General features: G+C 56.3%; 1 protein-coding gene across 1 annotated transcript; it reads left to right on the top strand.

Moving 5' to 3' along the window:
- The first annotated feature begins 15,824 nt into the window (after positions 1 to 15,824).
- Positions 15,825 to 24,996, top strand: LOC133748431 (cocaine esterase-like). The gene is made up of 12 exons (XM_062177222.1): positions 15,825 to 15,970; positions 19,086 to 19,290; positions 20,174 to 20,312; positions 20,950 to 21,083; positions 21,164 to 21,422; positions 21,834 to 21,932; positions 22,187 to 22,327; positions 22,485 to 22,565; positions 22,785 to 22,929; positions 23,314 to 23,451; positions 23,930 to 24,002; positions 24,234 to 24,996. Exons 1-12 carry the CDS (start codon positions 15,892 to 15,894, stop codon positions 24,418 to 24,420), a joined length of 1,680 nt encoding a protein of 559 aa, XP_062033206.1. The 5' UTR covers positions 15,825 to 15,891; the 3' UTR covers positions 24,421 to 24,996.
- Positions 24,997 to 27,791: the final 2,795 nt, after the last annotated feature.

Genomic DNA, 27,791 nt, shown 5'->3' with positions numbered 1-27,791 from the left:
GTAAGGCCAAAAACTATGAAACTACTAAAGAAAACATAATGAATGGAAACCCTTTGTGATGTTGGTTAGGGAAAGGGTTTTTTGGGTAAGGCTCCAAAAACACAGGCAACAAAAGCATTACTAGACAAATGGAATTCTATCAAACAAGGAAGCTTCTGCATCCCAAAGAATCAACTGAGAGGAGCAACAACCAGCAGAATGGGGAAAATATATCAGACTGTTCACCTGAGAAGAGATTAATTCACATCCAGAACCTCAGCAACAAAAAGCCGACTCAACTGATTCAAGAAATGGGCGTCAGGGTAGCCATTTGGCCTGGCAGCTAAGGTGCCGGGTAGGACAGCCTCATCCCATTGGCAGCGCCTGGACGTGATGCCCAGCTCCAACTCCTGACTCCAGCTCCCCGGTAATACAAACCCCAGAGGCAGCAGTATTGACTTTCACGTATTGGATCCTTGCTTCCCACATGGGACACCTGGATGGTCCTGGCTCCCACCTTTGATTTTCAGGCAAACTGCAGACATTTGGGAAGTGACTCAGCCTGTGGAAGCTTGCTCGCTCTCTTTCTGTGGCATACTTGGCAAATTAAAAAAAAAAAAGTGTTTTAATGGACAAATATTCTGAAAAGATATTACTCGAAAATGGTGTAAAAAAGCCAACAGGCGTATGACAAAAGAGCTCCGCATTACTGATTACCTGGAAAGTGTGAAATGAAGCCACAAGGAGATCTCGTAACAGAATAACTATTATGAGAACGACAGAAAGTTACAAGTGCTGGCAAGGATATGGAGTGAGGGAGCTCTTCTGCACTGTTCGTGGAAATGTGAATTAGGAGACTCGTGGAGGGGCTGGCGCTGTGGTGCAGCAGGTTAATGCCCTGGCCTGAAGCGCCGGCATCCCATATGGGCAGCAGTTCCAGTCTCTGCTGCTCCTCTTCCGATCCAGCTGTCTGCTGTGGCCTGGGAAAGCAGTAAAAGATGGCCCAAGTTCTTGGGCCCCTGTACCCACATGGTAGACCGGGAAGAAGTTCCTGGCTCCTGGCTTCGGATCAGTGCAGCTCCAGCCGTTGCAGCCAGTTGGGGAGTGAACCATTGGATGGAAGACCTCTCTCTCTCTCTCTGCCTCTTCTCTCTCTGTGCAACTCTGACTTTCAAATAAATAAATAAATAAAAATCTTTAAAAAAAGAGACTTGTGGAGAACTGTAGGAGTTTCCAGAACTACTCCCCATTCTACAAGTGCTATGGTTGCATGTATATCCAAAGGAATTGAAAGTAGTATAACAAAGATACACCTATACTTCCATTTTTATTGAAGCAAATAGTCACTGTGTCCACGATGTGGAAGTAACCAGGTTACTGGGTATCTGTTGACAGGTGACTACACAAAGAAAATATGTTACATATACCCAAAGGAATATTACTTTGCCATAGAAAGGAATTCAACCTTTCAGTTGTGGCTGCATGGATGGGATTGGAAGACATCACTCATGGCGGGCTGCAGGGACGAGGCCACGGTGGCTCCTGGTGTCTGGGTCCTCTGCTGGCCACTTACAGATGTGAGGTCACAGGGCATGCTGGGAGGAGGAGGGTTTCCGGCACCCAGGGGTGTGCAACAATCCCTAAAGCACCTCCCTGCAGGTGGGGAAAGCCTTTGGAGGAGAGGAGTGGAGGGGAGAGAGAGGGTGGGTGTTGAGGAGGGTGGGCTTCCACTGGTGTCGCCTAGCACAGTGCTGGGGGGGGTGGGGTGTACTGAGTGGGTCTCACAAGAGGACTCTGGGCAGGCTTGGGAATGGACTTCATGTGGTAGATAAATCAAAGCTCACTGAATGGACAAGGGCACATGAATGCATGGCCACGTGAATTGTTGAATGAATGGCTCCTTTGTGGCTGTGGGTGGGCACATCAGGGAGGCCCCCGCCTGCTCTGGAGTCCCCTGGCCACCCTGACACAGGGAACTACAGCTCTGCATGCTCCTGCTGAGACTCTATTAGCTCCTGGATCTTCTGGGGCAGGGTCTTTATCCAGAGCTGGAGCCTGCGGGCCTTCAGGGCCTGGCCCACTGCAGGCTGCACGTTCAGCTGCAGGTATCGCTCGTCCTGGTCGAACACGGGCCAGTGCAGCAGGCCCTCGCCGTTGGGGTTCCTGCAGACAAGATGTCAGGAAGGGGCACCGCAGTCACTCTGAGCCCTGCCCAGCCCAGCCCTGAGCACCTGTCTGGGGTCCGGCCAGGCCACCTTGCAGGCCAGGTGGGGTGGAAAACGGGTTTCCAGAAGCAGGAGACTCAATGACCTCCCCCTAGCGTCAGCCCCATGTGGGGACAGGGCAACCTGGGCTGTTTTGTTCGTCGCTGTCACGGGGAAGCTCTGAGGGTAATGTATCATGTGTGACCACCCTCCATGTGTCACACATGCCCAGGGCCCCTGTGTGTGCCAGGGTTGAGGGGGCTATCACATGAGACAGAACACATGCATGTTGGTGAGGTCCCCACAGAGGAGGAAGGGCAGAGGGTCCCAGGTCCCTGGGGATTGGGGGTGTTATGCCCAGTTCGATTGTCCCCAAAGACCACCAGGAACCGATACTGCTGTGAAACACATGAGTTTTATTACAGGTCCGGGCCTGGGCTCTCAACTATCACCGATGCAGCGGATTTGAATTGAGAGCCCCGGCCCTTCAGTTAACGGGGTTTTTATGGGGTTTTCAGAGACATTCTATACATTATGGTACCATTTAGCAAATCATCTCATCCCACGGGAAATGCAAAAAACATCTCTTAGAATTAATTAGTGCATCCAGTGGCGGGAATGGACCTAGTGAAGGTGGTTGGATGGCTTTGGGGTTGATGTCTTTTAAATTGCTTGGATAAGTATAGGGTCTGAGCTGCTGGGGTGTAGTGCCAAACTGCAGAATCTCGGAAAGTTATCAGTCACCTTAATTGATTTGAGAAGACACCAGACACTCTAGGTATTTCTCTGTTATCTGCTAATTGGCTGTGCTAGGAGAGTTTATTGCAAGCGGAGTTCATTTATTTACTTTTAGGAGCTTCTGGCTCAGGGTTCAGGGCCTGGTCAGGCCCAAGGTATAAGATGGAGGCCTCTTTTAAAAAGTGGCTCCTTGATCCAGGCTCAGGTGTCTCAAGATAATGTTTTTCCCCCTGGATCTGGCCTGGACTAACCCTGGCCATAGTGGCTGAGAGAGCCCTGGGCTGAGCAGAGGTCAAGGCCAGTTCTCAGGAGGCACAGAGTCAGCCTTCATGAGCCAGGGTCCACGTCCCCTGGGTGCTCCCGGGCCCAGGCTGCTCCTCCTTCCTGCAGGGAGCCTGATGTTTCCTACACTCAGGCTGACTCCCAGCCCCCCCCCCCCCCCCCCTGCTATCACAGGACCACACCTACCCTGCTGGGAGCCCAGTGGGGGAGGTGTGGGCCCTGGGTCTTACATTGTACTCAAGGTTCTTGTCCTCACGGAGATGAGAAATTGAAATGTCACTGGAGACAAGGCCGTGGAAGCCATGGCGTTCTCGTCTTCACACAAGGAAGAATTCAGGCGTGAGACAGAGAGCAAAGGCTTTGTTGGGGACAGGGCATCTGTCAGAAATGAAGGGACAGAGAGAGAGCGCCAGTCACTGGGACCGGGGGAGAGCGAGGTGACAGGGATGAATGGGGAGAGTACACCTGGGCAGGCCAGGTGGGGCTCAGCAGGGAGGCAGAGGGCTGAGTGCAGTCTGTTTGGAATAACAGGTTTCTAAGGGAACCTGTTTACCCACCCCCCCCCCTTCTCCAGGACAAAGGGTGGGGGCCCCAGGAAGGGTTTGTTGGGTGAAAATCAGAAAATTCCTCCCCAGATTTGCTGGCACTGTGCAGAGCAGAGGGGCTTCCCTTTGGCATCTGAGGTTTTGTTGCCCCGTGTTAGCAGGTCAGGTAACCCATCTGGTCCTGAGCAGGGAGTTCTCCCTGGAGCTTTCCTTGGGGGAAGGGCTGGTACCACCTGGGAGGTTGTCAGGGTCTGGGCAGGATGTGAAGTGCAGGATGCTGGGCTTCTGCGGCTTCCACAGTGGGTGCTGGGGTGCAGTCCTTTCTCACACACACACAGACTAAGTTTCTGACTTCCTACTGACACAAGCAGCAGCAGCCACAGGCAGTGCACACAAGCAGCTTTTATTTCAAGGAGAGCGAGCGTGACCACACCTGCACGCCTACTGAGGCCGCCACACACGGAGAGACACTCAGCAGGAATGGGCCAGGGTTGCCTAGGAGGGAAGAGAGGAAGAGGCAGCCCAAGGAGGATTCCCAAGCACAGCCAGGGGCAGAGAGCGCCCTCCCCTTTCTCATCCCAGGGGGCGGTGCCCTAAATGAATAACCCAGTGGGGTGGGATCTCACCTGTGGGAATATTGAAGGGATTGTCATGGGCCCTCCATCCAGAATGTCACTTCCAGGTTTCCATCATGGCTTCTCCCACCTGGTCCCAGCTGAGACACAGGTGCATCCTGGGAAAGTGGTGTAAAAGACTGACAAGCAAAGGGATAAAGTTACAATGCAGGGCTGGCAAAGTTCCAGCTCCCCAGTTCCCGTTGTTCTTCCTGCCTGGTTGCCACATATCAGGTTGGACCAGCAGGTTGTCACTGTCAAGGAGAGAACAGAACTGTGTCTCAGAAGAAGCTGGGGACACAGCACACATTGGGTTCAGCCCTTAGTGCCATGGTCACTGCCTCTCAAAACCTGGACCCTGAGTGAGCAGGAAGGGGATGGGCAGAGTCAGGAAAGGATGGAGGAGGGGCCTGGGACCCAGTGGACAACCAGACTTGAAACCAAGGAGGAGCTTCCAGAATCCAGGAAATGTGACAGCAGTTGCTCAGGGGTTCCCTGGGGCCGGCAGTGTGACACAGCACGTTAAGCCACCATCTGCAGTGCCCTCATCACATGTAGGCACAAAGCCTAATCCTGGCTGCTTCACTTCTGCTTCAGCTCCCTGGGAATGCACATAGGAAAGCAGCAGTTGAAGGCCCAATTGCTTGGGTCTCTGCACTCACCTGGGAGATGCAGAAGAATCTCCTGGTTCCTGGCTTTGGTCTGGTCCAGGCCCAGAAGTTTGGGGAGTGAAGCAGATGATATAAAATCTCTCCCTTGGGGCCAGAGCTGTGGCATAGTGGGTAAGGTCGCTGCCTACAATGCTGGCATCCCCTATGGGCACCGGTTCAAGACCTGGCTGCACCACTTCTGATCTAGCTCTCTGCTGTGGCCTGGGAAAGCAGTGGAGGATGGCCTTGGACCCCTGCTACCACATGGGAGACCTGGAGGAAGCTCCTGGCAACTGGCTTCAGATCGGCGCAGCCTGGCCGTTGCATCCATCTATGGAGTGAACCAGTGGATGGAAGACCTGTCTCTCTCTACTTCTCCCTCTCTCTCTCTACTTCTCCTTCTCTCTCTGTGTATCTGTGACTTTCAAGTAAAATAAGCAAATCTTAAAACAAACAAAAAAAATCACTTTCTTATCTCTCCTTGACTCTCTGTAACTCTGCCTTTCAAATAAATAAATAAATAAATAAATAAATGTTTTTTAAAAAAAATATATTCTCAGAGACGGCCTCCTGGGCGTCCAGTCACAGCCCATTGCTGCTTGCTGTCCATCCCTACACTATCCTTGAGTCAGCCGGCGAGGACAGTAAACTTGGTGACTCCAGGACTGAGGAGAGGGATTGGGCACCTAGAGGAGCCAGGAGCCAGGGGAGGCAGGAGCCAGGGGAGGAGCCAGGAGCCAGGGGAGGCAGGAGCCAGGGGAGGAGCCAGGAGCCAGGGGAGGCAGGAGCCAGGGGAGGCAGGAGCCAGGGGAGGAGCCAGGGGAGGAGCCAGGAGCCAGGGGAGGCAGCCCCTCCAGGGACCCCACTAGGCCCTGTCCTCTCAGTCCTGCTCTCTTGCAAGGCCCCCAAGCCCCGCCCCCGGGGCGCGCCCCGCCAGTTCCCTGCCCATCCTGGGCTGGTCCCAGGTTCGCCCCTGTATCCCCTCTTCCCCCCCTAACCCCCCCACCCCCACCTACTCACGGCCAGCCTCTGGGCGCAGAGCTGCACATGCGGACCTGCCTCAATGATGGAGACACACTGACAGGGTGCGCGGCTCCGCGCCATGGCCTGCGGGCTCCTGCTGCTCCTCCTGGTCCTGGCACAAGGTCAGGATCCCGGGGGCGGCTACAGGAACCCGGGTCAGATCTGCCCAATCCCGCAATTAGAGACTGCGGCCGCGGGAGGGCAGCACCTGGGCGGCTGTAGCTTGTAGAAGTGATAGCGCTGGCCCCTGAGGCTGGGGAGGGTCGTGGCTGCCCGAGTCCCCGGACACAGAGGACTGAGCACAGCATAAGGGTTTCTCAGCAGCGCAGCTTGTGGTTTGCAGCCTGGGAGATAGGCAGCGGCGTGGGAACTGGGACGTTCCCTGGGCTCGAGGCTGCCAGAGCAAGTGACCACGACAGTGAGAAACCTGCCCTGGCACCATTTGTCTCCAGGGCTGCAAACCCTTGGCAGAGCAGCCCCTTGTCCCCAACAGGAGGCCCCAGTCGTGGTAACTGACCTGCAAAATACAAAGCCCCTGATGCTGAAGTAGCACCTTGACAGTAGGGACTCCATTTTGGAGCATTTGAGACTGCATTCTGGGAAGGTGCACCCCCCCACCGTGAGACTCTGGTCTGAAACTATGATCTAAAACAGTTAAACAATAGCAGTCCACTACATCACACTTGGCAGAGCATAGAAACCCCAGCATGATCGCTCAAGCTTGGAAGTGGATAGGCTACACCTGGGTTAATGATAAAAATGTAACTTGTCTATGTCCTACATATGATTAAAACCAATACCTGGATTAATGTCAAGATTATAATTGGAATTGTTAAGATTGTAACTGGTATTGTCAACATTATAATTGATACTAGTTTCGCATAGGTTTTAGGTCAGCTTGACCCCAGTAACCATGTATTCCCCCTGATCCTAGCAACCATGTATTCCCCTCCCGATTTTGTGGTTTTTGCCTTTATAAACCCTGTTGCTTTGGGCTTCAGGGTCGAGAGTTCTTTAGGGCATGAGCCCACTCTCCACCGCTGGCAAATAAAGGACCATCACATTTTATCAATGTGTGGAGCTCCTTTGTTCATACTCGCTCAGGTACAACAATGCCAGTGCAGAAGTCCATCTGTAACCCAGGGTCTCCTCTGATCCCGTGCACCTGGAAGAGACGTTTGCAGGCTATGGTTTCAGGGCAAATGTGACCCCACGCTAGAACCAGTTCAGAACAGAGGCGATATTTACACACCCCCCTCTGGGACCAGGCTTTGCTCTCCCTGACCCAGGAGCCCAGAGCACACCTTGTGGCCGGGCATCGCCTACTGTGACATGGGAGGTTCCTCCCCGGGGAGGAGTCAGCATTCATGGGCTGGGGATGATTGATTTCTGCTGGTCTGAAGGCAGAGAGACAGGGAAAGAGGGAGAGACAGAGTGAGAAAGAGATCTCCCCTCCATGGGTCACCCTCAGTCGCCCGCTGTGTTAGGAGGGGAGCATCCCGGCTGCCTTGGTACTGCTGTGCCAGGGGTCTCACCGGTGTTTGCACTTAACCTTGGGCTTCTGCCTAGTGTGGGACTTGCAAGCTGGGTGTGGCTCCAAGGGTAAGTGCTGAAGGACTGCCCGTCGGGTTCCCAGAGCAGTTGTCCCATTCCCTAACTCCAGCCATGCCCAGAGGTTCCCATCCCCACCCCCGCCCAGCGCTCTGCACACCTGTGTGGTTGGCCGTGTGTTTCTGAGTCTCCCTCACCTTCAACCCCCCCCCCCCGCCTTGCTGTGCTCTTCCTCCTGATTCCTTCTGATGAAGAAACCGGTTTACCCCTGGCTCTCTCTGGAGAGGGAGGCACCGTCCCTGTGGGGCCTTCTGGCTGTTCCTCTAACCCCTTACCCTGTGTACACAGGAATTCTAGCCTAGAGGCTCCACCAGGTTCAGCTGTTAGGGTTCTGCTTCTGTTTTTTCTTGTTTTGGGAAGACCAGCATGTGGTGCTGAGTCCTCACCGTAGAACATCTCGACCTTTTCATATGTGATTCGTGGCACAACATAGGTCATGAGGGGCCGCATTGGGAGCATCAGTGAACCTGGATCAGGGAGCTGGATCCTGGATGAAGCAGTCAGGATGGAGCTGTGATATGGGATGTTGGCCATGCAGGCTGTGGAGGCACCTGAGCCCCTCCACACCGCCCCCTAGAGGACGCTTCCTTTCTTCCCTTCTTGCCCCTGGAGCATGAGCCTCCTAGCAGGGCAGCCTGGTCAGTCTGGTGCTCACAGCTCTACCTCCTGTGACTGAGGGCAGTCAGCAGAAAGGACGCTCTCCTCGCCCCCAGGGCTGTCACCTGCCGCTGAACTCCTAGTGCTCAGGGATGGTGCTAGGACCCCAGGAGCCTCGTGAGTGTGGGATGTCCTGGGCTGGGCCCAGGGACAGCACTGCTGGCTGGGAGATGGCAGAGAGTTTCTCATGCAGGACATTGGTCAGGTCAGTGTTTGTAGGTCCGAGGCCTTGGCAAGGCCAAGGTGCCGATGCCACGGAGAGGCCGCAGCAGCAGTGTGGGAGGGCAGCTGATGGGGAGCCCCACCTGATGCGCCTCTCTGCCCACAGGCCAGGACTCTGCCAGCCCCATCCGGAACACGCACACGGGGCAGGTGCGCGGGAGCCTGGTCCACGTGCAAGGCACCGATGCGGGCGTCCACACCTTCCTGGGAATTCCCTTTGCCAAGCCACCTCTGGGGCCGCTGCGGTTTGCACCTCCTGAACCTGCTGAAGCTTGGAGTGGAGTGAGGGATGGGACCTCCCACCCAGCCATGTAAGTGCTCCCAGGGGCACAGGGAAGCTCCAGCCTCTACACTCTGGGCCAGGCACGGTTGTCTGTTCATCCACACTCCAGTCTGTTTTCCCTCCGTGTTCAGCAGATTCCCATGAGCATTTTCCGATGAGTCATCTATGGCTGGAGGGGAGAGGTGCAGTGGCTTTGCCAGGATCCTGGCTCTGGCTTGCCATTCAGAGGACATCAGCTCCAGGGACTGAAGAACGAGCAGAGACTCTTCAGTCGGGGCGCTGTCCCCAGGACGGGTTCAGGTGGCTCCGCGAGGCAGGCAGCAGCCCCTGACTCCAGCAGCAGATCCTGCAGGTCCCTGAGGAGGCAGCAGTGGTGGCTGCCTGGGGACAATGTCCAAAGTCACTGAGCCAGGTGCCAGTGGCCAAGGGATTTGTTTTTTAAAGATTTATTTATTGATTGTGGCTTTATCTGCTCATGTCACAGTGTTGGCCCCAGGATTTTTTTTTCTCCTTAGAACTGCAGACTGTGTTGGAGTGATGAGGCTCCCTGAGAGTGTGTGTGTAGGATGAGAACTGCCCTTCCATGAGCAGTTCCATCTGTCTGTTCCTGCAGCCCCTGTGTGTGGGCTGTGCCCTGTTCCAGGCCTGAATGGGTACCGGGATACAGCAGTGAATGTCATCACACGTCGTCAGTGGTTTTCACAGAGTCCCCTAAAATCAAGGTTTCCCAGCTCCGAGGCAGTGGGCTCCAGAGCCCCGACAACACTGAGACCTCCCCAGAAACCCACAGCAGCTTCCCAGAGCCTGTGGCCTATAACTTGATGGGAAGAGACATGGGAGAAAGGTTGTGTGTGAGCAGGGCATCGGGGAGGGAGGACCGAGGTTGGCAGGGAGAAAGTCCAGACCCAGGATCTGGTTTGGCCCCTGGCTAACCCTGGACTGACTTTCTCATGTGGGCGGTCACCAGGTGTCTGCAAGACATTGCTGCAATGAATACACAGACTGTGAAACTGGTGAATCTGACCCTGCCGTCCATCCCCGTGTCCGAGGACTGCCTGTACCTCAACATCTACTCGCCTGCACGTGCCCGTGAGGGCTCTGACCTGCCTGTGAGTGTGGGGCAGGGTCGGCCGGGGTGGGGGAAATTCCTCTGCTACAAGATGAGAAAGGATAGGATTGGTAGGGGCCACACGGTCTGTGATCTGCTGAGGAGCCTCTCAGTATCAGCCAAGAAATGCTTCTTACCCAGGTGGGCACCTGACCCTTGAGAGAATGAGTCGCAGAGCCTCGGGGCTCCTGGAAGTCAGAGGTTGTGGCCCTGGGACAGACCTAGGACCCACCCAGCCAGCTCAGGTACAGGAAGACCACTCAGGAGCCGAAGGCCTGCACTTGGAGGTCATCAAAGACCCAGCCATGGACTATCTGGAGGGTCAATGATAACAGTAAAGCAATTGAATCCACATGCACTCACAGGACACTTTTGATTAATGTCGTGTGGGACAACCAGGGGACACACATTTCCTTGACACCTCACAAGGAGTTCTGGGAGTAATGGAACCAGGCTTTAATACACAAGGTGGAGCAAAAAGAATGGAAGGCCAGCTCCTCCTGCTGAAACAGGGCCCAGGTCCTGCCCCCTGCTGGAGCTCTGTCTCCACGAGCAGGTGCACAGAGCCAACTGCTGGGTAGTCCAGGTGGCTGCATGGGAACCTTGTGGTATTGGCCTTGACTTTCCCCAGGTGATGGTATGGATTCATGGAGGTGCACTGGTTATAGGCATGGCTTCCATGTATGATGGTTCTGTGCTGGCGGCATTTGAGAACGTGGTGGTGGTCACCATCCAGTACCGCCTGGGAGTCCTGGGCTTCTTCAGGTGAGACCGGGGCTGGGGTGGGCACTGCAGGATGAGTGGCACCATGAAAGGCCTGTGACCCCTGTCCCTGCCTCTTCTCAGCACTGGAGACCAGCACGCCACCGGCAACTGGGGCTACCTGGACCAAGTGGCCGCGCTGCGCTGGGTCCAGCAGAATATCGCCCACTTTGGAGGCAACCCTGGCCGGGTCACCATTTTTGGCGAGTCTGCGGGTGGCATAAGTGTGTCTGCGCATGCGCTGTCACCCATGTCCCAAGGACTCTTCCACGGAGCCATCCTGCAGAGTGGGGTGGTCCTGCTCCCCTGCTTCATCATGAACTCGTCTGACGTGATCTCCACAGTGAGTCGCCTACACTGCAGAAGCCCCGACCCGCTGCCTCACCTCTTGTCTCTTAGCGCCTCTGTTACTCTGTCTATCCAATGAGCGTAGCAAGGACCACCGGGGAGCCTCGGAACTGGCGCCTGGCCAGGAATTGTGAAGGGTGGAGGGGTCGGCATTCACACAGCTCTGCAATTGCAGTGATTCAGTTTGCTTGTGCTCTCCACGCTGTCTCCCTGGGGACCTCCAGGGAGGGCACAACCATCTAAGCAGCTGAGCTGGTCACCCTGACTGGCACCTCCGAATTTAGGGCAACAACAAAACTGCAGTCAGGGCCAGCGCAGGGGCTCAGTGGGTTAAAGCTGTGTCCTGCAGGCCAGCTCCCATACAGGTGCAGGTTTGAGTCCTGGCTGCTCCGCTTCCTATCCAGCTCCCTGGTAATATGCCTGGGAAAGCAGCAACAGCCCAATCCTTGGGCCCATGCATCCATGTAGGAGACCCAGAAGAAGCTCCTGGCCCAGTCCTGGCTATTGCAGCCGTTTGTGGAATAAACCAGCGGTTGGAGGATCTCTCTCTCTCTCTCTCTCTCTCGTGTGTGTGTGTGTGTCTCCTCTCTCCCTAACTCTGCCTTTCAAATAAATGAATAAGTCCTTATAAAAAACATTCATGAATTAAAAGATATGTTTGTTTTTAAAGAACCAGACAAATAGCATACAATATCCTGTGACATCTGGGGTGCACCTGTTCCCTCCAGGGCCTTGGGTAAATCCCACTCCCTCCCTGCAAGGATGATTGAGCCCCTGCTTGGTCCCTGTACAGATGGTGGCCAACCTGTCTGCCTGTGACCATGAGAACTCCAAGGCCTTCGTGGACTGCCTGCGGGGCAAGAGTGCAGAGGAGATGCAGGCCATCACCAAGTCAGGCTGAATTCACAGGGGATGGCGGGAGTGGGGCAGAGGGCCCAAGTGCCCATCATCCTCCCTGGGCAGGCACCTCATTTCCATGCCTTGCTGTCCTCATGGTCCTGGATGGGAAGTGGAGGTGAGGACATCCCAGCCTCTTGAGGGTGGGTGTGAGCTGCTGGGCAGAGCCAGGGAGGCTGGAAGGCATCAGAGAAGGTCTGGGACCTGACTCTGTCCCCTGACTTGAGGTCCCCAGGCCCTCAAGATCATCCCTGCTGTGGTGGACGGGGCCTTCCTGCCCAGGCACCCCCAGGAGCTGCTGTCCTCGGCCGACTTCCGACCCGTCCCCAGCATCATTGGTGTAAACAACGATGAGTATGGCTGGATCATCCCCTCGGTGAGGCCCGATTCCAGGCCTCTATGTGTCCAGCGTGGATAGCGGGGTTACTCAGCTCCAGAACCACCCAACCCAACCTGAGACTCTCCTCTCACTCCCCAGAGCATGGGCATCTACGACCAACAGAATGGAATAGACAGAGGGACCATGCAAGCTGTTGTACAGAGATATTCAAAACCGATGGTGGGGCTCCTGGCTCCCTCCTCCACAGCCCCAAGATACTGCCCGTGCAAGGACCCCATGAGCTAAGGCTGGGCTTGTGGGCGGGGTCACAATGCCCCTTTCCCCCTTTTCTTTCCCATCCCACAACCTGACTCCTCCACCCTGGGGAAGCAGGGGCAGGTATTTTGAAAGCGTATTTGTCTCCTAAATGACTTCCATGAGTCAGAAGAAGAAAGATTTTCTGGACCAGAAATGAGCAGGTGTCCAGTGACCTAGAGGCTGAGCTGAGGAAGAGAATGCTGGGCATTCCCAGCCCCCCAGGGAATGAAGGAAGAGGCAGATGCCGGTCCCGGGACAGCTCAGAGTCAAGCTCCGCCTGGGCTGGGAGCGTGGTGCATGATGGGGCAGTAGGACTGGGGTGGCCCGAGCTGACCCTGCCCCCTCCCCTCAGCAGTGCCCCTCACTGAGGAGGAGAAGGTGCTGAGCAGGAGGGTGATGAAGTACTGGGCCAACTTTGCTCAGAACAGGTGAGGCAACCCCCCCCCCAATACCCAGGGAGCTGGGATCCTTTGCTCTCCCTCTTCTGTGAGGATCTCACCAGCATCCAGGATTCTAAGTCACATGACAGTGCCCTCAGCAGCTGCAGGACCCACTGGCACTCACAGGGTCCCTGGGGACCAGGCACACTCTTCCCATCTCCCAGTGATTTGGGGTTTGACTGTTCAGCCCAGAGGCGCCCTGTGGGGGGAGGGACAGGCCAGGTCAGGATGCTGGGTCCCCACATGGGCCTAATGCTAGGGGGAGGTGTTGCTCTTCTGCTTCTGGAAACCCATTCCATACCCATCCTGGCCTGCAAGGTGGACTAACTGGACCCCAGATAGGTGCTCTGGGCTGGGCTCAGATGACCGTGGTGCCCCCTTCCTGACATCTTGTCTGCAGGAACCCCAAGGGCGAGGGCCTGCCGCACTGGCCCATGTTCGACCAGGAGGAGCGATACCTATAGCTGAACATGCAGCCTGCAGTGCGCCAGGCCCTGAGGCCCGCAGGCACAAATTCTGGACCAAGTATCTGCCCCAGAGGGTCCAGGAGCTGATGGGGGCTGGGCAGAAGCACAAAGAGCTGTAGCTGCCTGTGTTAGGCAGGAGGAAGGGCTCAGGAGAAAGTGCCCGCACCACCCACAGGGACTGCCGGCTGAATCCTCCATCCACGGCCATCCACTTGGCCGGTCCATTCACCATTCATGCTGCAAACGTGCATATGAGCTACAAAGGTCAAAACAGATACTTAATGCTCTTTGTTTAAGGATCTTTGAACTCTGTCTTCTAGTTCTGTTGACACACACGATAAGGAGTAAACTTCAGTCACCCTGCCGTGATCTAGAGCTCTACAGCCTATTGCTTCCAGCTCTATTGTGGTAACTGTTATCCAACCTCTGTACAGGCTTCTCCTCCTGCCTCTCCTCCCCGCTAGTGACCACTGTAGTTCTCTCTACTGCTACAGGGTCAACTTGTGTAGCTTCTAAAAGTGAGTGCAGGGGCCGGTACTGTGGCACAGCCGCTTAAGCCACCACCTGCGATGCCGGCATCTCATATGGGCTAACTGTGTAGGGGAGTTCCCCCTCCGCCTCCTCATCACCAAAATTTATAATTTTTGTCCTTTTGATGGTAGCCATTCTAAGCAGGGTGAGCTGGTTTCTTGTTGTGGTTTTGACTTGTGTTCGTTGATAACCAGTGATGTTGGCTGCTTTCAGAGTTTTTAGATGTTGTGTAGCATCTTTAGGAACTTACACATTAGATCATTTGCATTTCTCAACTCAGGTTGCTTTTTTAAAAAAGTGTGTGTTTGAGTTCCTTATATATTCTGGACATTAATCCCTTGTCAGATAAATCATTTGAAACTGTTTCCTCCCCTTCTGCTGTTGTTTTCGCTCTGTTGATGGATTCCTGTGACCTCAGGGGCAGGGGCAGCACTCAGAAGCCATGGCTGATTCTCAGCGGGTACCAAAGGCCACTCGAGGCTGGTCCCGACACTATTTCTCCCGGGGGCTGAGGCTGGATCCTGTGCCATGCTGCCTTCCCTGTAGCCTGAAGGGACACAGGCTTTGGAAGCTGCCACTGAAGTGCGTGCCTCTCCAGGGGCTTGGGAGTGCCTCGCTGGGTTCACATCCACAGGTTCCTATGAAAAGTGCAGAACACACCTCTCTGGGGGGAGGTGGGGACATGGGAAGTCACAGAGTGATCAGGGATAGCCCTTAAGAAGTGCCACCGACAGAGGGAGCCTTGGTCTAGCTGTTAAGACGCCACGTGGGACACCCACAATGATACATTGGAGTACCTGGGTTTGAGTCCCAGATCTGCTCTTTTTTAAGCTTTATTTATTTATTTGAAAAGCAGTGTTAGAAAGAGAGATCTTACTTATATTGACTGCTTCTCTTCTCATATGGCTACCACGGCCAGCTCAGGGCCAATCTGGAGCCAGGAGCCAGGAGCCTCTTCTGGGTCTCCCATGTGAATTCAGGGGCCCAAGGACTTGAACCATCTTCTTCTGCCTTCCATAGGTTGCATTAACAGGGAGCTGGATCGGAAGAGGAGCAGCCAGGACTAGAACAGCGTCCATATGGGATGCTGGCGCCACAGGGTTGTCTCCCCCCAGATCTGTTCTTGATTCCACCTTCCCGAGCACGCACACGCAGGGCGGCAGCAGGTGATAGCTCACTTACTTGGATCCCTGCCACCCATGCAAGAGACTGGGATTGAGTTCCTGGCTCCTGGATTTGGCCTGGCACAGGCCCAACCACTGCAGGCCTTTGGGGAATATCTCTGCCTCCCAGATACTTAGTAAGTAAATGATTAAACAAATGAAAAAAAAGGGCCAGGGCTATGTGTGCCTTTCAAAAGATGCATGACTGAGTAGGGAGGGGCCTGTGGAGACAGCTGAACAGGTAAACTGAGTCCTGAAACCAGGGGGAGCTCGCAGCGCTGGGGGACAGTCACCGCGCAGCGCCGGCGCCAGGCCAGTCCTGCGTCCCCACAGATCATCCGCTTCTCTCTATGAGGGATCCTGATCTTGCTCCAGAAGCTCTCCCGGTGTTTGCAGTCACAGCCCATGGCTCCCTGCTCTGCACCCTCCTGGGCCACAGCTGCCAGAACAGTGAGCATAGTAACTCCAGGATAGAGGGGAGGGTCCCGGGCACACAGCGCAGGGGCCAGGAGAGAGGGGAGGAGAACAGGTCCTTACCTGAGTCCTGGCCTCTGCCTGTTCAGTCCCAGTCTCCCTGGCTTCAAAAACCCACCCCCAGGGCTCACTCCGCCTGCTCCCCACCCTGGCCAAACTCCACTTTGGGCAGGTTGGGTGAGGCTCTGATCTGCCCAGGGAGCGCCAGGTGCAGCCTCGGAGTCGCAGCAGAGCACACACGAGGCTGCTTCGGACCATGGGGCCCCACCGACTGGACGCTCCCCTCGGCGCCCTGGCCTGCGGGCTCCTGCTGCTCCTCCTTGTCCCAGCCCAAGGTGAGGCTCCCGGGGGCGGCCTCAGGGACCCCGGTCAGATCTGTCCAATCCCGCAGTTAGAGCTGCGGCCGCGGGAGGGCAGCACCTGGGCTGGTGGAGCGGGTGGAGGTGACAGCGCCCCACCAGCGCGCCCAGGTTGGGCCCTGAGGCTTGGAGAGGGTCAGGGCTGCCAGATGCCCCAGACTCCGAGGAGTGAGCCTAACAGGAGAGGCTCTAAGAGGGCAGTTTGGGTTGAGGGATCTGGGCGTTCCCTTCCTGTGTGTGTGGCTGTTGGCGCCCCCGCCCACGGTCCTGAGAACAATTATCAACATCATCCCCTTGCCAGGGACTCTCTTGGGTGCTCTTGGCCAGAGGCACCAGGTCCCCTCTAAGGTTAGTAGCAGGGAGCATGGGGGCCCTGGGGCTGATCTCAGAGGCCACAGGGCCCCTCAGCCCACGCGGCTGCCCTGGGGCCAGAGGCTTCTGTTTGAAGGCAAAGACCAGGGGCTCTGTACCTGCCCGGGCCCTCCCTGTCCTTACCAGAGCTCTCCCAGGTGAGTATGGGGCCTGGGTGTCTGACCCTGGATGCTCTAGGTTGACAGGTCTTCTCCCCCACCCTGTCCCAATGCACTCTGCCCAGGGGCTCCAACTCACCCTCCCCTGTGCCCAGCCCGGCTGCAATTCCACCATTCCCTGCCCTTTGCCCAGACTATCACAGATGTCTGAGCCTGGCAGGAGGCTCAGCCTGGCCCTGCAGATGCCTCTTTTATTCACTTATCGATTTTTAAACATTTACTTATTTGAAAATTGACAGAGAGAGAGGGAGACAGACAGAGAGAGTGTGTGTGCTTCCATCTGCTGGCTCAGTGGTTCCATCTGCTGGCTGCAACAGTTGGGGATGGGCCCTGTGGAGACCAGGAATCAGGGCCAGGACCTGGGCCAGCTTCCGCTGCCTTCTCAGGCTCGTGAGCAGGGAGCTGGATCAGAAGCAGAACAGCTGGGATCCAACAGGCACTCTGATGCGGGATGCTGGTGTCACAGGCGGCAGGTTAAGCTGCTGGGAGTAACTCCAGCCCCAGTGGCTAAACAGTATTTCCTGTGGGTTTCATGCTCAGAAGGAATCCAGTTGTCTCTTGGTGTCGTCACAGAATCTCCAAAAGATAAAAAAGGCCAGTTTCTCCCTGGAGCAGCCCCATGTCCACTCCCCCGCCAACAACACAAAAATCAATCCCCTGGCCGTATTATGATGAGCACGTGGTTTCTTATTCCTGCAGAAGTCTTATTTCTTAAAGAAACAGTCGAGGGGCAGCGTGGAAGCCCAGAGGGTTAAGCTGCCACCTGCGGAGCTGGCATCCCACGTGAGCGCAGGTTTGAGTCCTGACTGTTCCACTTCTGATCCTGCTCCCTGCTAATGCCCCTGGGAAAGCTGAGGGACATGGTCCAAGTGCTTGGGAGACCTAGATGGAGTTGCAGGCTCCTGGCTTTGGTCTGGCCCAGCCCCAGCCATTGTGGCCCACTGGGGAGTAAACCAGTGGGGGGAAGATCTCTGTCTCTCTCTTCCTTCCTCCCTCTCTCTGTAAGTCTGCCTTTCACACAAACAAACAAATAAATCTTAGGGGGAAAAAGTAGATGATCAGTCAGGACAGAGCAGTCCCCAAGTCTGACCCTGAAAGGATACGGTGTGTGTGCGTGTCTGAAATCCAGGTACAAATCTGCCCATACACAGCCACAGCTCAGGGGAGACGAATGCTAAGGACACTACCTCAGGCTCACACTCTCCCCTCCTTTAGGAAACTGGCGCAGTTGTATCCATGGCGCGATCTACACCCTGATTACATCCTAGCCCTGGCTCCCGCCGCCATTGCGAAAGTCAGGTGGCCACATGGCCCAGCTACCTGTGCCAAGCTCCACCCCCATCCTAATGGGATTCGCTGCTCCTGCTTCCCTGCCCGCCTCTTGCAAAATTTTAAAAGGGCCTTTTCCTGCACATGTGGCTCTCTTGGCTCCTCTCTCTTATCTCTTGGCTCCTCTCCTCCTCTCGTCTCTCTTCTCTCTCCTCTCTGTCTCCTTCTCTCTCTTTTGCCTTCTTCGCCCCTTCCCTCCAGCCTGCTGGCTTTTTCCCAATAAATCCTTTCCCTTACTCCGGTGTTTGGTGTGTTTTGTGAAGGCCTAACAGAAATACATAACACCTCCCGCCCAAATTTCCCAGCTTATGCTCTGTGTGTGTGTATAAAAGCCGCTTCCATGAGCCAGAGGGAAGTGGAGTTTGAAGCAAAGACTCTTAACTGCCTGGCCCAGCCACACAAATAATGAAGTCTTTGAATTGCCACAGGTGGGTGTGTCTGAGATTGGCCACAGCGCTCATCAGATGAGGGATTCGTTCTGCTGGTCCTCCAGCAGGCTGCAGGCTATTCCTAAACTGGGAGTCTCTTCCAAAATTCCAGAGCGCCTATTCCGAAACTGGGGATGCTCGAGTTCTTTACGGAATGTCGCGTCGTGTTTGCGTGTATGTGTCACAGCTCTCTGGCACACGTTAAATCATCTCCAGATGAGTTCTACCATACAGTGCAAGTGCTGGGTAAAGAACTGTTATATTAGTGTCAGGAGGAGTGACAAAGAAGTCTGTAGATACTGAGCACAGACACACAATATATTTGCCTGAATATTTTCGGTCTGAAAAGTTCGTTGCTTCTATGGTTACTGAGCCCACATATAGGGAGAATGTAATTAAAGACTATGAGTGGAAAAGGTGAGTGGTATCATGGGCTTCTGTCCACCCAGCCTAGGGCCTCCTGCTCAGCGGCCAGCAAGGTCCCAGGGCCTTGCACCATGTCCACTGTGCACTTCCATGGCTTTTTATGACATTCACAGAGATCACTCTATCAGTTCTTCCACGCGGTGAGATCCAGGCCCCAGCAGCAGAAACGCACTGACCTGCTTCCTATCACTATGGATACGTTATTTCTGGCCACTCATTTGAGGGAATCATGAAGGCACTTGCAGGAAATCTGTGCTGTGAGTGTTTGGAGATAGAGTCCCTGTGGAGGCCATGGGCCGATGCCACGGAGTCGGCCACAGCAGCAGTGTGGGGGGCAGCTGATGGGGAGCCCCACCTGATGTGCCTCTCTGCCCACAGGCCACGACTCTGCCAGCCCCATCCGGAACACGCACACGGGGCAGGTGCGCGGGAGCCTGGTCCACGTGGAAGGCACCAATGTGGGCGTCCACACCTTCCTGGGAATTCCCTTTGCCAAGCCACCTCTGGGGCCACTGCGCTTTGCACCTCCTGAACCTGCTGAATCTTGGAGTGGAGTGAGGGACGGGACCTCCCACCCAGCCATGTAAGCACTCCTAGGTGACTGGGAAGCTCTGGACTAGGGGTTGGGGGTTGAGGATCATTTGGGCAGTGGCCAAGCCCTGCTGTCCTTGAATTCACACCCTTTAGCCACTATCCTCCTGTGTGCCAGGATTGCCAGGTGCAAGTTCAGGGAGCCTGTGAAGGCTCAGGAGGCTCCTGGCTCCTGCCAGGCTCCTGGCCCAGGACTTGACACTCAGAGGGCATAAGCTCCAGGTGCTGCAGAGAGAACCAGACACCCACCTCCCCACGTTCACTTTCGCCACAGATTCTGTGCCACCAGGGGGTGCTGGCTCTGGGTGAGGTCCACCCTGGCTCCATGACATCTGTAGGAGTCCCTGACTTCCATCAGCAAACCCTGCAGGTCCCTGAGAAGGGAACAATGGTGGCTGCCATGGTCACTGAACCAAAGGATACTGGCCAAGGGACGTTTGTCTGTCCTTACGACTGAGAGTGTGGGAGCAATGAGGTTCCCAGAGTCTAGAATTAAGGCCACAGAAGCCCAACTGCCCTTCCTGGAGAAACGCTATCCGGCCACCCAGGCAGCGTGTGTGGGAGGCTCCCCTGCTCCGGGCATGGCTGGGTCTGGCCATCCAGCACTGATGTCACCACCACTGAATGTCACTGCAGTCACGACCTCTCACAAGTCTCCTGAGAGTCAGGAAGTGGTACCCAAGTCCCTCAGACACCTGAGGCTCCATGATGTAGGCACCATCCCACCTAGCCCAGAGTCTAAGATCTGTATCATGGTGGGAGGGCATTAGTGTAGGACCATGAGTACGCAGCGTTACAGGAGGCACGGGATGGAGACGATCTGGTGTGGGCCACTGCAGAGCCCTGGACTAACATCTTGCCTTGGGTGGTTCCAGGTGTCTGCAGAGCTTGGCTATGGTGGGTCAAGATGTTCTGCAGGTGAACGTCACCCCACCTTCAATCCCCATATCCGAGGACTGCCTGTACCTCAACATCTACTCGCCTGCACATGCCCGTGAGGGCTCTGACCTGCCTGTGAGTGTGGGACAGGGTCGGCCGGGGTGGGAGGGCATTGCCTTCTGCTAGAAGATGAGAAAGGAGAAGCTGAGCACGGGCCCTCCTGTGAGCGCACCTGTCCAGAAGCCTCTCACTATCGGAGCCAGAAGTGCTGCTCCCCCACCGTGGGAAGCTGAGGCCTGGGGTGTGGTCCCTGGGGCCTGGCTGCTGTCAGAGGTCAGAATGAGTGGGTTCTGATGGACCCAGGACACTGCCATCATCCTCATGCCCAGGAGACACACTCTGCTATGTGGTGAGGGCTGATATTGGAGGTCACACAGGATGTCAGCCATGGATGCTTGGGCAGCCCATGGCGAGGGAAGGCACTTTGAATAACATCCGTGTGGAAGGACCAAGAGACAGCCCTTAGCTTTCCACCCCACTGCAGGTTCTGGAATTGATGCAGCCAAGCTTTGAAACAAGGGCTAGAACTCCAAGGATGGGAGGCCTGGCCTTCCTGAAGGCACTGGGTCCCTGGCTCATGGCCCAGATCCTGCAGTCTGGCCATAGTTCCATGTGCTGGACAACACACAGACCCCAAGACTGGTTAGACCAAGGGGAGAATGAGCAGCCTTTAGGTTGTAAGGAACCACGTGGTATACCCTTGACTCCCCAGGTGATGGTGTGGATCCACGGTGGTGGGCTGACTATGGGCATGGCTTCCATGTATGATGGTTCTGCGCTGGCAGCATTTGAGGACGTGGTGGTGGTCACCATCCAGTACCGCCTGGGAGTCCTGGGCTTCTTCAGGTGAGACCGGGGCTGGGGTGGGCACTGTGGGATGAGTGGCACCAGGACAGCCCTGTGACCCTGTCCCTGCCTCTTCTCAGCACTGGAGACCAGCATGCCGCCGGCAACTGGGGCTACCTGGACCAAGTGGCCGCGCTGCGCTGGGTCCAGCAGAATATCGCCCACTTTGGAGGCAACCCTGGCCGGGTCACCATTTTTGGCGAGTCTGCGGGTGCCATAAGTGTGTCCTCACATGTGGTGTCGCCCATGTCCCAAGGTCTCTTCCACAGAGCCATCATGGAGAGTGGAGTGGCCGTGCTGCCCGGCCTCATCACCAGCTCATCGGAGGTGGTCTCCACAGTGAGTGTCCTCCACTGCCCAGCCCAGGCCTGCTGCTCCTGCCTCTGTTAGTCTCGGTGAAATGGTCACTAGGAGGACCATTGTGTACACAGGCATTGCTGCCTATCGGCGATTTGCTGAGGAATTCCAGGGTCAGAATTTGCCATCTGAGCCACAGCGGAGACAGAGGTGCTTCTTGGCTCTGCCAATCCACCCGCCTGAGCCCCAGGATGTCAGCAACCAGCTCAGCAGGTGCTGCCCACTGTGGCTGTGCAGTGCCAAGTCATGGGGAAGGAGAAATAGTCAGCTTCCACTGCAGCCGTGCACACACCACACCCTGTGCGAGCTTGGGTGCACCTCCCTCCAGTGGGGCCTTGGGAAACCCCGTGTCTCCCGCATAGCTGTGCCAGCCCCTGTGTGGTCCCGTTACAGGTGGTGGCCAACCTGTCTGGCTGTGGCCAGGTGGACTCTGAGACCCTGGTGCGCTGCTTGCGGGCCAAGAGTGAAGTGGAGATGCTGGCCATCACCAAGGTGGGCCCCGTGCACGTGGGTGAGAGGGTGATGGGCTTGTGTGCACCTCATAGTCCCTAGGGCTGCTCCTCCCATCCATGCCTTCTGACTTCCCAGCCCTGGGTGGCACAGGGGACCGAGTCCAGTATGCCAGGCTGGTGACCCCATGGTGGGAGGGAGCACCCAAGCCTGAGCCAGGCATGGGGGATGTACACAGAGGGAATAATAAAATACCTGCAACAAAAACTTTCTCCCTGATCCGTGTGACCCCACAGACCTTCACGATAATCCCAGGAGTGGTGGACGGAGTCTTCCTGCCCAGACACCCTGAGGAGCTACTGGCCTCGGCTGACTTTCATCCCGTCCCCAGCATCATTGGTGTCAACAATGATGAGTATGGCTGGGTCCTCCCCAAGGTGAGTGCCCACATTGCCCATGTGGTGGGCAGGTTTCTGGGTGAGCCCCACCACGTGTTCATGAGTTCCCTCTTATCCCAGGTGGTGAGCAGGCCTCTGGGATTCAATGCTTCAACCCAGACCCCGACCCCCTTGGGACTCTCCCCTCTCCACTCAGGTCATGTTCGCCACAGACCCTCAAGAGGAGAGAGACAGAGAGGCGATGCGGGAGATTATCCATCAAGCAACAAAACCGCTGGTGAGGCCCCTGTCTACAGGCCCAACAGAGTGCACCTCAGACACCTGCCCACACAGGGATGCCAGGAACCAAGGCTCTGCTGTGTGTTAGGGTGGGGTCTCCCGGAGCCTGGGTCTTCCCCCAGTTTCTGACTATACAGGACCTCCGTCCCCCAGGCTGGGGCTGCTGCCTCCCTCCCAGGAGCTGCTCCCCTCACTGCTCCCCCTTCCCCTGGGCCAGATGCTGCCTCCCGCTTTGGGGGACCTGTTGATGGACGAGTACATGGGGAGCAATGAGGACCCCAAGACCCTCATGGCCCAGTTCCAGGAGATGATGGCAGACGCCATGTTCGTGATGCCTGCACTCCGAGTAGCACATTTCCAGCGTGAGTTCATCTGGGACTGAGGCCACACTTGCTAGGGGGCAGCTCAGGGCTGGGTCCTTTCCTGAGGTGACACCTGTCCTGTCCAGGACTTGATCCATATCTAAGGGGGTCCCAGAGTGCCAGGGACTTGGTGTCTCTCCTCTCAGTAACCCTCCATGTCTTAACCCGGAGATGGACATCTACGCTATGGAAGGGAGGAGGAGACAGCTGAGTGAGCTCCACTCACTGACCCAGACCTCATAGCATGAAGTCCAAAGCCTGATCTAACCCAAGGCATGCACACTGCATCTGCTCCCCGCAGGATTCTGCTATACTGCCGGGACCCAGCCTAGTGTGGCTGTGATGTGTCGTCCCCATGGTCACCATCTCCCTGTCCGTCCCCAGGTTCCCGCGCCCCTGTCTACTTCTACGAGTTCCAGCATCGACCCAGCTTCACAAAGGACCTCAGGCCGCCCCACGTGAGGGCCGACCACGGCGATGAGCTGCTCTTTGTGTTCAGATCGCTTTTCTTTGGCAACAAAGGTGAATATTCCTCCTTTACCAGGATGGGATGAGGTCCAGGCTCTGAGGGGCTCTGCACCCCCATTGGGAGGAAAGCAGGAGACTCAGATGGGATCCAGGGTCAAAGTCTTACAGCTCAGAGGGCAGAGCCAGGTTTGGGTCTGAGAGCCCGCAGGGGCAGCCTCTGCTCCCTCCTCCTCTGCCCACCCAGGGATGAGTGTCCAGCCTGGGTGCACATGGGTTCAAAGTCATGTCTGTTTCCTTACAAATGTCCCAGGGACAGAGGGAAGCAACCGTCCAGGCAAAAAAAATCCAGTGTCGATGACTTAGGGGATGACTGGGGACTTGCAAATGACAAAGCAGGTCCCACTGGTGAAGGGAAGACATAGAGGTTGGGGGGGTAGCCGAGAGTCAGCTCCGCCAGGCCTGGTGAGCGTGGTGCATGATGGGGCAGCAGGACTGGGGTGGCCCGAGCTGACTCTACCCCTCCCCTCTGCAGTGCCCCTCACTAAGGAGGAGGAGCTGCTGAGCAGGAGGGTGATGAAGTACTGGGCCAACTTTGCTCGCAACGGGTGAGACGACCCCCACCTAAATCCCCAGGAACCTGGGACCCTCTGCCCTCCCTTCTCTGTAGGAACCTCACCAGCATCAGGGTCCTAAGTCGTGTGACAGCGCCCTCCCCAGCTGCAGGATCTACTGGCACTCACAGGGGCCCTGGGAACCAGGCACACTCTTCCCATCTCCCAGTGACCTGGGGTTGGCCATGAGCTGCTCACATCTGCTTTCTGACGTCTTGTCTGCAGGAACCCCAACGATGAGGGCCTGCCGCACTGGCCCGTGTTCGACCAAGACGAGCGATACCTGCAGCTGAACGTGCAGCCTGCAATGGGCCAGGCCCTGAAGGCCCGCAGGCTCCAGTTCTGGACCCACACCCTGCCCCAGAGGGTCCAGGAGCTAAGGGGCGCTGAGCAGAAGCACACAGAGCTGTAGCTGCCAGTGGGTGGGTGGGGGACAGGGGCTCCAGTGCAGGTGGGGCCCCGATGCATTCACACACATCCCCGGAGGAGCCATGCATTCAGCACTCTCATGTTGCCACTCAGTACTCCCTGCCTCTGCCCCTCAGCAGACCGTTGTGGAGAACCCACGTCTTGAGGTTCATTGCCAAGCCTGCCCTGGGTCCCCTCGTCTGAGACACACCCAGCACACCCTCCTTGGAGCTGTGTTGGAAACACCAGTGCCTGCCCAGCTTCCTCAACACCCACTGGGCCTTGGGCCCCTTCTGCTTCTTGCCCCCTCCAACTACTCCAAACCCTCCCTCTCCTCTCCTCCCAGCCACAGTCCCTCTCCACGAGGAAGGAACTGCATTGGGGACTGTTGCCCACCCCTGGGTGCCTTAAGCCCTATCCCCTCCTCCTCCATCCAGCATGCCCTGTGTTCTCACATCTCTAGGTGGCCACAGAGGACCCAGACTCCAGGAGCCACCGTGGCTTCGTCCTGGCTGGCTGCCTTGAGTGGCGCCCTCAATCCCATCCATGCAGCCACAAATAAAGGGCTTTAGTACTTTTATGGCTGAGTTACATTCATCTGAGTGAACCTGCCACATTTGCTTAGACCCTCAGCTCTCTAAGACACCTGCTTACCTCCACAGCTGGGACACCATGAATCATTGATGCAGTAAACCTGGAGTATAGGGCTATTGCTTTGCACAGGGCATTAAGCCTCTACCATGTTGCTGGCATCTCATATGAGTGACAGAACAGGTCCCAGCTGCTCCACTCCTGATCCAGATCTCTGCTAAGGCACCTGGGAAAGCAGCACAGGAGGGCCCAAGTGCTTGGGCCCCTGCCTCCCTCGTGGGGTACACAGAAAATTTTCTCCCTTGGACTTTGGCCTGCACTAGCCCTGGTCATGGTGGCTGAGAGAGCCCTGGGCTGAGCAGAGGTCAAGGCCACTTCTCAGGAGGCACAAAGTCAGCCTTCATGAGCCAGGGTCCACTTCCCCTGGGTGCTCCCGGGCCCAGGCTGCTCCTCCTTCCTGCAGGGAGCCTGATGCTTCCTACACTCAGGCTGACTCCCGGCCCCCCCACTGCTATCACAGGACCACACCTACCCTGCTGGGTCCCCAGTGGGGAAGGTTGGACCCTGTGTCTTACATTTTACTCAAGGTTCTTGTCTCCATGGAGATGAGGATTCAAAGCAGCAGCAGCCACAGGCAGTGCACACAAGCAGCTTTTATTTCAAGGAGAGAGAGCGTGACCACACCTGCACGCCTGACTGAGGGTTAGGCTACCACACAGAGAGATGCTCAGCATGAATGGGCCAGGGTTGCCCAGGAGGGAAGAGAGGCAGAGGCAGCCCAAGGAGGATTCCCAGCACAGCCAGGGGCAGAGAGCGCCCTCCCCTTTCTCATCCCAGGGGGCGGTGCCCTAAATGAATAACCCAGTGGGGTGGGATCTCACCTGTGGGAATATTGAAGGGATTGCTATGGCCCCTCCCTCCAGAATGTCACTTCCATGTTTCCATCATGGTTTCTCCTTCCTGGTCCTAGCTGAGACACAGGTGCATCCTGGGAAAGTGGTGTGAAAGATTGACAAGCAAAGGGATAAAGTTGCAATGCAGGGCTGGCAAAGTTCAGCTCCCCTATTCCCGTTGTTCTTCCTGCCTGGTTGCCACATAGCAGGTTGGACCAGCAGGTTGTCACTGTCAAGGAGAGAACAGAACTGTGTCTCAGAAGAAGCTGGGGACACAGCACACATTGGGTTCAGCCCTTAGTTGGTGCCATGGTCACTGCCTCTCAAAACCTGGACCCTGAGTGAGCAGGAAGGGGATGGGCAGAGTTGGGAAAGGATGGAGGAGGGGCCTGGGACTCAGTGGGCAACCAGCCTGGAAACCAAGGAGACGCTTCCAGGATCTGGGGCGATGACACCTGCCAGCCTTCACTCAGCGGATTCCATGGGGCCGACAGTGTGACACAGTGCGTTAAGCCACCATCTGCAGTGCCCTCATCCCATGTAGGCACAGAGCCAGTCCTGGCTGCTTCACTTCCTATCCAGCTCCCTGGGAATGCGCCTAGGAAAGCAGCAGGAGAAGGCCCACGTGCTTGGGCCCCTGCACTCACCTGGGAGACACAGAAGAAGCTCCTGGCTCCTGGCTTTGGTCTGGTCCATGCCCATAGATTGGAGAGTGAACCAGATGATATAAGAAATCTCCCTTGGGGCCAGACCTGTGGCATAGTGGGTAAGGTCAATGCCTGCAGTTCCTCCATCCCATATGGGTGGGGGTTTAATACCCACCTCTCCACTTCTTTTTTTTTTTTTTTTTTTTATTTTTGACAGGCAGAGTGGACAGTAGAGGGAGACAGAGAAAAAGGTCTTCCTTTTTGTCGTTGGTTCACCCTCCAATGGCCGCCGCGGTAGGCGCGCTGTAGCCGGCGCACAGCGGTGTTCCGATGGCAGGAGCCAGGTGCTTCTCCTGGTCTCCCATGGGGTGCAGGGCCCAAGCACTTGGGCCATCCTCCACTGCACTCCCTGGCCACAGCAGAGAGCAGGCCTGGAAGAGGGAAAACCGGGACAGGATTGATGCCCTGACCGGAACTAGAACCTGGTGTGCCGGCGCCACAAGGCGGAGGATTAGCCTACTGAGCCGCGGCGCCGGCCCACCTCTCCACTTCTGATCCTGCTCTCTGCTGTGGCCCGGGAATGCAGTGGAGGATGGCACAGGTCCTTGGGCCCCTGCAGCCTCATGGAAGCCCAGGTGGAAGCTCTGACTCCTGGCTTCAGATCAGTGCAGCCCAGCTGTTGCGGTCATCTGGGGAGTGAACCAGCGGATGGAAGACATCTCTCTCTCTACTTCTCCTTCTCTCTCTGTGCATCTGTGACTTTCAAGTAAGATAAGCAAATCTTAAAACAAACAGAAAAAAATCACTCCCTATTTCCCCTTGACTCTCTGTAACTGTGATTTTCAAATTAAATCTTTTGTTTTTTTTTTTAATATATTCTCAGAGACGGCCTCCTGGGCGTCCAGTCACAGCCCATTGCTGCTTGCTGTCCATCCCTACACTATCCTTGAGTCAGCCGGCGAGGACAGTAAACTTGGTGACTCCAGGACTGAGGAGAGGGATTGGACACCTGGAGGAGCCAGGAGCCAGGGGAGGCAGGAGCCAGGGGAGGAGCCAGGAGCCAGGGGAGGCAGGAGCCAGGGGAGGAGCCAGGAGCCAGGGGAGGAGCCAGGAGCCAGGGGAGGAGCCAGGAGCCAGGGGAGGCAGCCCCATGGGAATCCCCCCAGGCCCTGTCCTCTCAGTCCTGCTCTCCTGCAAGGGCCCCAAGCCCCCGCCCCCGGGGCGCGGCCTGCCTGTTCCTTGCA

Source organism: Lepus europaeus, chromosome 19 (genome assembly GCF_033115175.1).
Source record: "Lepus europaeus isolate LE1 chromosome 19, mLepTim1.pri, whole genome shotgun sequence".
NCBI classification, from domain to species: domain Eukaryota; kingdom Metazoa; phylum Chordata; class Mammalia; order Lagomorpha; family Leporidae; genus Lepus; species Lepus europaeus.
This window is presented reverse-complemented; position numbering and strand designations above follow the sequence as displayed.

Bases quoted from the DNA above. Each gene is read 5' to 3' on its own strand.
- LOC133748431 (XM_062177222.1), top strand. From the start codon at position 15,892: ATGGGGCCCCACCGACTGGACGCTCCCCTCGGCGCCCTGGCCTGCGGG. The intron at 19,291-20,173 runs GTAAGCACTCCT...GGGTGGTTCCAG, and splicing joins GGGACCTCCCACCCAGCCAT to GTGTCTGCAGAGCTTGGCTA. The intron at 21,084-21,163 runs GTGAGACCGGGG...GCCTCTTCTCAG, and splicing joins GGAGTCCTGGGCTTCTTCAG to CACTGGAGACCAGCATGCCG.